Raw genomic sequence first — 9,742 nt, forward strand, 5'->3', positions numbered from 1 at the left:
TTTCAAATAATCGGCTGAACAGTGCTAATTGAGATGCATGAAGATTTTCCGATTGAGGTTAACTGTTCGCTAATTAAGGGATTTCAGAAGCAAACTAATTGCTCTGGGTTTTACGGGTCTCAGAGTAAAGAGGGTTGGGCAGTAATGAATTCTGCACTTTTTAGAGTCTTATTTGTGAGAAACTTTTTCTTTTTTCTTTTTTCTTTCCACTTCACAGCGATATGCCATTTTGTGTCGGTCCATCACGTAAAACAGAAATACAAGACTGTTAGTTGTTGTGATGTGACTAAATGTATAAATGTTAGAGGAAAATCACTTAATATTTCTGCAACGCACTATAGGGCAATTCATTTTGGAAAGCTATAGTGCATGTAATGATTTTAAGGAGCCTGTGTGATTGTTTAATGACGTTTTCATCAATAACAATCAAAGTTTTAACTATTTAAATTTGGCAGAAGCTGAAAAAAAAAGAAAAAAAAAAGTCCAGCAAAGAACTAAAGCAGGACTTGAACGATTAATCACATAATGTCTGCCAAGTTTTCAGCCATCTGATCGTTTGGCTCACTTTACTGCTCCTGCTAAACTGTGTTGTCTTTGGCGTTTTTCATAGATTCTCTTAAAAATATGGGGAAAATATGGGCTCACATTGCTTGTGACTTATTGGCAGTAAGAAAATGCCAAATATTTCAACTCTTGGACACCCTTTTGATTGCAGAAGCCTTTCATGCGTTAATAAGTCTTAGGTCAAACTTAAACAGCCTTACAAGCAAACAAACAAAAACATTCATCTTATTTCCAGGAACTAAACCAAATATGTGTAAAAAGTCTCATAGTTCACAGCAAAACCTTGCGAGCTGTCCATCAGCTTTAAAGTTTATTGGACGCAAAAACAACAACAACAAAAAAGTATTTTCCTCGCTTCTTGGCGTGTTTGTCTTAGAGCTTAAATCCACTGAACTGTACAAATAGACTACAGGGTCAGAAAACAAGAGGCAGTCACTCCATTTGCTGTTGCATTTGGAAGGTTATGGGGTAAAGAAAATGTACTTTCCCCCTTGTTTATCTGTCTCCTGCAGAAAAAAAAAAAAGAACTCTGTGACTCTTTAGTGAACCAGCAGCACCCTGACCCCACGAATGCATGTGCCTGTGTGTGTGTGTGTGTGTGTGTGTGTGTGTGTGTGTGTGTGCACGGGTCTGATTTGGAAATCCTCACCCCCAGGAAGGAAGCTCGTCCGCTGGGGAGCCATCTCTGAGAGTCAAGGCCCCGGAGGTCACTTGAGACAAGACTGCTAAATTCAACACCCAGCAGCGGAGAATCGCGCAGAAGAATGAGCAGAATCTCAAAGCAAACAGGCATTCGGCAAGAATGTTTAAACATTCGTGTTTTTTTTTTTTTGTTTTGTTTGTTTTTTGGGGTTTTATTTAGATCATCAATCATATTCAGCAGAGGGGTGGGTGGGGGTGGGTGGGGACACGAGGTTGTCAGGGGTGGCTGGAGTATGATAAATCACTGCAACAGCTGCCATGGCAGTTCATCTCTGACCAATTTAATCACACAAAGTAGAAAAATAAAAGCGGACACAAAGAGATGAACACAAGTATACGCTCTGACGTTCACAGGGCCAGGACTGGCATGCAAATGCTTCGTAAATGTAGTGGCTATTGTTTTCAATATTTTAGTCACACAATTATATCTTGCTGACATTTAGATTAAAAAAAATAAAATAAATCAGGGGCTTGAGACGATAGTGGGACCAGAAAGAAAAGTCAAAGACGCAGTGGAAACTCTTGAGATTTATTCTTTGGCATTTTTCAGTACAAGGGTAAACTTGCATGGAAGAAAATTCCCTCTCTGTCAAGATATTTCAATCTGAAACGAGACGGACTAAGAACTTTGAGAATTCCTGGAGTGAACAGGATCTTGCTCGTCTTGATGCTGCCACCTAGTGTTAACTTCAATTAAGCTCAGATACGCGTCAGAATATATTGTTTAGTCCAGTAATGTTTAATAAACATCGGTGGTTTTCAGTGAGAAATACAAATCCATATGAAAATTGAAGAAAATCATACAAAAATTATACTAAAATGACATGTCATTTTCTTGTTTTGCTCTGTTCTCTAATTCATCTTGTCTACACAGTTTAAAGACATGCAACTACAAAAGTGCAAGCAGGAAAACTGTAAATCCGTCGTGTGTTGCTAGTAATAAACGTCAAGAGCTACAATGTCCAGCTGACTCAAAGTTCAGCATGTCGTCACTGAACGTGCTGAACAGAGTTTAGTATTGATTAACCAATTTCTACAGGTAATCTACCCTGTGTAATTGTTTCACAAAAACAACAGAATCAGGAATGTTTTTTTTTTCTTTCTTTCTTTAATCAATAGGTGGATTATTGCGCATAACCTGGTGAGAAAATCCTTGTTCTGCTCAGCACTACTTGTGTTCGGTTACCATCTGTAAGGCACCTGGTAGAAACAAGAAGGCCACTCATACAAATGCACAGGTTAAAAAAAAAGCATCTAATCAAACGTTTCTGTCAAAAGATATTGGAAAAACCCATTGCTCATGGAGAAGTTATATAAAACTAAATGTTAAAAATATTAAATATTAAAATGTGGTTACTCAAATTAATTCTTACATTTGCTATGTTCTGGATAATTTAATGAATTTTAAAAGCAAAACAAATAAAGTTATGAAAATAATGCTGCCCACTTTAGTGGTAATGCATGACTGATCAGTGTTTATCAAAAAGTAGTCAAATAGTTCAATGCAGAGAAGATTTCTGTAGGAATGGTGAGAGCCCCCTTACTGACCCCCATAAACAACCTAACAAATCCCTTTCTGCAAAAAAAAAACAAAACACGCTCTTATTGCATATCTTATCAGACATTTAAAGAAATAAAATGCAATCATATTTACAAGAATGATTTCAACATTTTCATGAAAACCAAGAATCCCCTTTTTTGCTCATGAAGGAATTTCACAAATTCCAAACTCTTAATACATCCAACGTCAGAGATCAACTTCAGTCCAGGTTTAACCAGATAAACCTAGTTTTGTGACCATTTAATACCAAAACAAATTAAAAATGTTCTTTTTGTGTGTGTTTTTTTTTTTAAAACCAAAAGAAAGGCAAAATAAAACTTTAAATTACATTTTAAAGAGCCTCCATTCATCTCTGAATGAATGACTCACATTGCCCATAATAAAAAAAAGACTGCAAGCTAAAAATTTATGATTTCTGTTTTAAGATTGTTAAATCTATTACAACTCAATGCAAAAACAAATAGCAATAATAATAATAAAAATAATAATAATACCTTTATTATTATTTTTTAATAACCTTTAATCTGTAAAAGTTTTTGTAAGTGCCTTTACTTCAGTGTTGGACATGCTGCTGGTGATGTGGCCTTTTCAAACAGCAAAGCAAAAATTGCTCTGGTTTAGTAACCAGACAGGTTTTTGCTCGTGTCAAATTACAAAAAAAAAAAAAATCACAAGTGACCTTTTGAGATGGAGCAGAAAGAAGGAAATTAACAGTACCAGATATGTCTGAAAACGTTTGATACACTTAGCTATCAAGAACAACTTAAACGGAAAGGAATGCTTGAAAATGGCAACCGTTTGCACAGAAACTCAAAGATTTCCTCCAGATTCAGGTGCAGGTGTTTCCTTGTCGTTGAAGAGGAGATGTTCCTTAAATTTCCACTAGTCTGAACTGAAGACGCCTTCTGACATCTCAAAAACACTTCAGAGCTGTTGGTGAGGGCAACGACAACACTTGGCTGTGTAGGAGTGACAAGCTTGGAGACGTCGCTTTAACAAATTACTTTAGAAAATCCTAAAATCTGCATCTGCAGCAGGCCGGTATTAATCAAAACGTCCTCTTTGTTCAGAATTAGTTTGTTTTGGTCCTCCGCTGTAGTTCACTCGTCTTTAAAGTGGCGTTTCCTTTGCATCCAGCAGCGTACGCTGGAAGCTCAAGATCTCTGTGAAGGCACAACCTGCAGAAAGAAGAACAGCAGAAATGTATTCCAGCAAAGCATCGTAGGTCACGTAGAACACCCCGAATCCCCTCCATCGGTCTGAAATTACATCCTCGATGCTGATTTTAATCGGCCTCCTAAAGTGATGGGGCTTCATCCTTACGTTTCCACTGGTCCAAAGTCAACTCCTTGTCTTCATGCGAGTTGTCGTACGGCTGAGCCTCAGTCTCCTCTGCCGGTTCTCGAAATACAGCAAAGTACGGCAACGACAGAGCCTCCACAGCTGTCACTCTTTCCTCAGGATCTAGCAGAAGCATGCGCTCCAGCACCGCCAGGGCTAGAAAAAAAAAAGAAAAAGAAAGGAAGAATGCAGAAACTGCTGAAAATAAGAACAAAAAAAGGAAACTTAACAAAATATGTTTAATATACAAATCAGAAAACTGTACCTTGGGAACTAGCTGTTGGAAACAATGTCTTAAGATCTTTCTTCTCTATTTTTTGGAGATTTTTGAGGTAACTTTTAGCCTGAAAGCAAAATGACGTTAATCCACACATAGACATGATACTGTGCCCTACACATAGGCAGAGAAAAGTTGGCGTTGGTGTTTTTAATTCACTGATGATGTTTGTTGCAAAATCATTTAACGTTCATGCTCCTGGTGACAGCATTTAATCAGCATGGCGGGGATTAGAGAGAAAGTATTTGATAATCTCAGGATAAACTTATATGTATTCCAAACACATCTGGTACGTCACATATTTATAAAGTCTCATTTTTTAAAAATCTGAACTCACATCCTCGGAGTCTAGTTTTGATATGAATTCTTGACTCGGCGTTCCTGTGACCTTCATGATCTGATTCAGCTGGTCTAGGTCTAAGGAGAAATGTTAAGGTTCAAAACCAGAAAAAAAAAGCAGACGAGTACAAGTTGATCCTGAAAATAAAAGAAAACAAACCCTGAGGATGAGATTGGTAAAACAAAATAAAAATAAAAAGGATACGGTCACTGCCTTTAAAAAGGGGTTTTCCTTGCAGCATCTCTGCCATGATGCAGCCCACAGACCAAATATCCACTGTGGAACAGACAAAGCAGCACCGATAAAGACATAGCATGATAAAAATCGAAGGTCATTGATCTGCAACTTGACATGAAATGTGTCTGAAACAAGATTTGCAGTGCTGGCTGTTAAGGCAGCTCCACCTAGTGGATAAACTGTGTCTTGTGATTTGGTTTTCTGAGTCTACTCTGAACTTCAAGTATGTTCTGATTTCTAAATCACAGTAACAGCAGAATGATGGCCGACTTCTAAACTCACCATCACCAATAACACACTGAATATGTATAAAATAACAACCATGAGTCTTTTCTTTCATACATTAAATATTTTCTCCAAGTTCAGACTTTTCAAAACTTTTTTCACAGAAAAAAAAAAAAAAATGCTAACGTCTTGTGACAGCAGAAACCCTGAGAAAGTGGAGGATTCACACACCAAAAAACAGATTTCATGCCAAACTTTGAAACAAAAGAAGCATTGTTTTTTTGTTGTTGTTGTTTTTTGCTTATGAGAGTTACTGAGAACAACACACTGATAAGAAATGCCAGTATCGGGACCTTTCTCCACAGATTTACCCGTCTGTGTGTAGTGCATCCAGTTGAGGATGACCTCCGGGGCTCTGTACCATCGGGTCACCACGTAGCCCGTCATCTCAGTGTCCGCCTGCCGAGCTAAGCCAAAGTCCAAGATCTATCAGGACAATAAATGCAGATAATTGAAGAATTACGTGAACTGGGTATCATAAAACACAGCTGCAGATTTGGGCACCGTCAGGTAGAAATGTGTTAAAAGCCTTAGGGTAAATTAATCTTTTACAGCAGTACAAACGGTAACAGACGGTGTCCTGACTAGTCCTATTGTAAATTAGATTTATGATCTCAATTGATCTTTGTGTTAGGAGTGGGGGGGGAAACTCTTTATGAAAAATGTTACAATTGCTACCTCTAATTTGTTCTGGACAACAACTCATGTAAAGATTAGCAAAACCACCACCATCACAACTCTCTAAAAGTTGGTGTTTATTGACGATTTTACCTTATGACTTATTGAGATTTTCTTTGAAGTTCTAGTTAGTAGGAGTCAGACTTTCTAGTTTTTAAGTGTAGAAATACGACATGACGCAACAGAATCCCGTTTCCGTCACCTCAATAGCAAGGCAGTAAAGTGTTGATGAAACTTGCTACCGAACAAATATCTTTAGATCAGATCCGTGGCAACAGAGAAACGTATAAAGCACGCAGGATGTTGGGCCCCGAGGTGAGAACATGCTCTTCAAGTGGAGGAGATTTGTGATGATTTTCATACACAGCTGCTTGCCCTTTTCTACTGCCAAAAGCAACAATTGACGGATACATTTGTGCAACAAAAAACTTAACTGTAACTACAAGCGTTTACCTTTGTCCTCATCCAGCTTAGAGTTTGCTAAACCTTTCTGGGACTTTAACTGGAGAAGCACGGCTTCGTCCGACAGACCCAAGGCTGAGTTTTCAAGGACATCTGGTATGAAATATAGATATGTGGGAAAGCACCTTCTGCTCAGCGTTAAGCACAGTGGAGAATCGATGGGGTCTGTTTCTCTTCCAAAGGTCCTGAGAACATTGTTAGAGTGCATGGCAGCATGAACTCTACACAACAAGACCAGAACATTTGAAATAAAAACCACCAAGAAACTAAACCTGAGCTTTTCAGAACAATAACGATCTAAAATATATCAGAGAAATGCTACAAACCAGCTGTTTCAGTTCACACACCTACATTTGAAAAAAGAACATGAGTTAAGCTAAACTAAAGAGCACGGTAAAGAAATGAAGAGTCCAGAGGAGATCTCTATGGAAACAGCCATTGTGTCACTTATGATTATTTTTAAACAATTAAATTGTGTTTTCTCCAGTAAATGACTGTTCTCAAGGAAAAGGTCGGATTTTCTTCGCAATTATTTCATCGCAAGATCACTTTTTTTTTTTTTCCTGCAACAACAGTTGGTTTTGCATTTTGTTCAAATCATCACGAGGGTGCCGACAAATCTGTCAAACGCAAGCGATGGGGAGGATTTGTTTAAACCACAGTGTGATGCAGGGAGCCGTACCTTGAGCTCGCAGTCTTGGTTGACGACAAGATTTCCTGGTTTGAGATCCTGAAAGTGTTGACACAAAAAGCCATAAATTAGCAGCTCGGAGGAAAGAAAGTCTCTGTCGTCGTAGGTAACAAACCCACCCTGTGAATTATACCAGCAGAATGGATGTACTGAAAGAAAGAGAAATAAGAGCATTCATTTAGTCAGCCGAAACATTAAAAACAGCCTGTGTGAACCGTTTCAGACCTTGAGTCCTTTCAGTGTCTGATAAACCAAACACTGGATTTTTTCTTCTGATAGTTTGGTCTTCTTCATCAGCTTCCCCAGATCAGTTCCCATGAACGGCATCACCAGACAGCTTGAAAGGGAAGAGCAGGTTGTGACCGTGTCAGATTTTTACAGCACACTTTAGTACGTGGCCAAAGACGTCTGCATTTCTGTGACGGTGCCAGGATGAGAGGCCACAAACGAATGCTTACAAATCTTTGAATCGGTCCAAAGAAAGGTCTGCGGTAAACACATCTAGAAGGCCAATCACCTGCATGAGAGCAGAAGATATTACACACTGGATTAATTCATTGTGCTAATTAGATATCAGTAAGTGTCTGCAATGACGAGAGCCAACCAGCCACTGATCTCAGTTTTTAATTCTGCATAAATGAAACTGACTACAGGCGCAACTCCAAAAATTGGAATATGCAACCGATATTTTAGAAAAAGTGTTTTAACCATTTATTTCTGTCAAAAGTGATGCTTATGTGATGCTTTAGTGAAAAGCCAGTTTTACGGAAGATTAACTAAATAAGACCATTAATATCCTTCATAAGAACAGAGGCTCTTGTATTATGGTGTGCACATAATGAGGGAGACTGCTAACGTTATCCAGCAGATAGTCACTGACAGGCTTTCGGTGACCACCCCAGTCCACACCATGTGAATCTCCATAAAACTATTAAATGATTCTCAACTACCACACTTTTTTCCTTCCTGTAAACTTTCCTTCAGTATGCTTGGATACAACCCTCTTTGAACAGTCAGCTTCTTTACTTGTGACTTTTTGTGGCTTGCCCTTCATGTGGAGGGTGTCGGTTCAAATGTTAACTCAATAACTTAACATTTCAGTTTCAAAAATACTTACGCATTTCATGTGTGATATTCTAATTTTCTGGTACTTTCATCAGCTGAAACCCACACTTCCAAATTCAGCTGAAATAAAAGGTTAAAAAAAAAAAAAAGCAATGAAGAGTAAAGAGTGATGTCGTGTCTCACATTTTCGTGTTTCATGTGTTTGAGAAGCTTCAGCTCCCTGAAGGCCCGCTTGGCGAACACCTCGGACTGGAAGGGTCTGTAGAGCTTCTTGATGGCCACTCTGGTTCCCGTCCTGGAGTCCAGCGCTGAGCTGCAGGAAGAAGCGCAGCACAACAACATCACCTGACCGCCTGCAGCGCTGCCAGTATGAGGAAATAGCAGCCGAGCAGGAACTTTGCTGTGATACGGGAACAAAACGGCGTGCAGCAAAAAATGATTTATTTATTTTTATTTTTTATTTTTTAACCCCGTCTTCTACCTGTTTTTGTTGTCGTTGTTGTGTGTTTTTTTTTTTTACTTATATTCCTCCGCAGCTTTTCCAGACTCGTTCAGGTGTTATCAAGTCGTATTCGGTGATTCGGGCGGAGCTGTTCGGTGCCGCCCTCGCAAGTTGTAATCACTGATAAAGGGGCCCCCACGCTGTGAGACGCACGAAAGGCGGCGGCTCTTTCCATCCCCTGCTGTAAACTTCACTGATCACAAGAAAAACATTTCACCCGCCGATGCTCTGCTCACATTCTAGCAGATTGTCCCCCCCGCTGGTTTCTAAGTGCTGTCAGAACGGCTCCTGCGGAGGTGTCGGCGAGCGCGTCTTCATCGTCGTATGAGGAAGTGAAACTGCGTGTGTTTAGCCAAGCGTGGACACTTTTTCTTTTGTTTGGCTGTAACACTGTCTGTCTGCTTGGACGGCACCGTCTGTTCGCTCTTTGTTTGACAGCCACGCATCTCTCCCTCCCCCCTCCTCGCCTCCTGCCTTAGTGCGTCCGACGCCTTATAATAAAACATCTTCTTCCACTTCGCCGGAGTTCACTTACCACACAGTTCCGTACGCTCCGGTCCCCACCTGAATCAGGTCGCGGTACCGGTCCGGTACTTCCCATACGCTTTTGTTTATTTCTTGTCGGTAAAAGCCAGGTCTGACCCGCCTTGCCATGATGCGCGATAAGTATCAGTTGAGACGTGTATCTCAAACACCTTCCCCTCTGATCCTTTTGTCTCTTCCGGAGCTACGCAGTCATTGTCCCAGATTCCACCTATGCGCTCACTGCGCAGCACAGTTCAGGGCGCACCCTGAGGTCGCCAAAAAAAAAAAAAAAAAAAGCCACTCCCGACTTCTGCGGGAGGTCGATAATTAAAGGTGAAGAACAGTGTTAGTTGGAAACTAGAAAGAAAAAAAAAAGGCGGCTTTAAATAGGATTCCTGGGTGCATGAGTACAGTCAGTCAGTAAATATTTGAAGACGTGCTGGGACATGAACGTCACAGCACGTTACAGCGAGGCTGTAAAGAGATCCATCACTGACACGCAACCAGAAATA

At 39.9% G+C, this 9,742-nt stretch overlaps 1 protein-coding gene across 1 annotated transcript; it reads right to left on the reverse strand.

Annotated features, from left to right (window-relative positions):
- Window positions 1-2,369: 2,369 nt before the first annotated feature.
- Window positions 2,370-9,521, reverse strand: mapk12a (mitogen-activated protein kinase 12a). The gene is made up of 12 exons (XM_007561343.2): window positions 9,241-9,521; window positions 8,387-8,516; window positions 7,597-7,655; window positions 7,364-7,475; window positions 7,258-7,287; window positions 7,130-7,177; window positions 5,619-5,733; window positions 4,990-5,061; window positions 4,783-4,862; window positions 4,434-4,512; window positions 4,151-4,324; window positions 2,370-4,005 (listed from the first exon to the last, which is right to left on the reverse strand). Exons 1-12 carry the CDS (start codon window positions 9,357-9,359, stop codon window positions 3,938-3,940), a joined length of 1,086 nt encoding a protein of 361 aa, XP_007561405.1. The 5' UTR covers window positions 9,360-9,521; the 3' UTR covers window positions 2,370-3,937.
- Between the last annotated feature and the right edge of the window lie 221 nt (window positions 9,522-9,742).

Source organism: Poecilia formosa, unplaced genomic scaffold, assembly GCF_000485575.1.
Source record: "Poecilia formosa unplaced genomic scaffold, Poecilia_formosa-5.1.2 Scaffold125, whole genome shotgun sequence".
Taxonomy (NCBI): Eukaryota; Metazoa; Chordata; class Actinopteri; order Cyprinodontiformes; family Poeciliidae; genus Poecilia; species Poecilia formosa.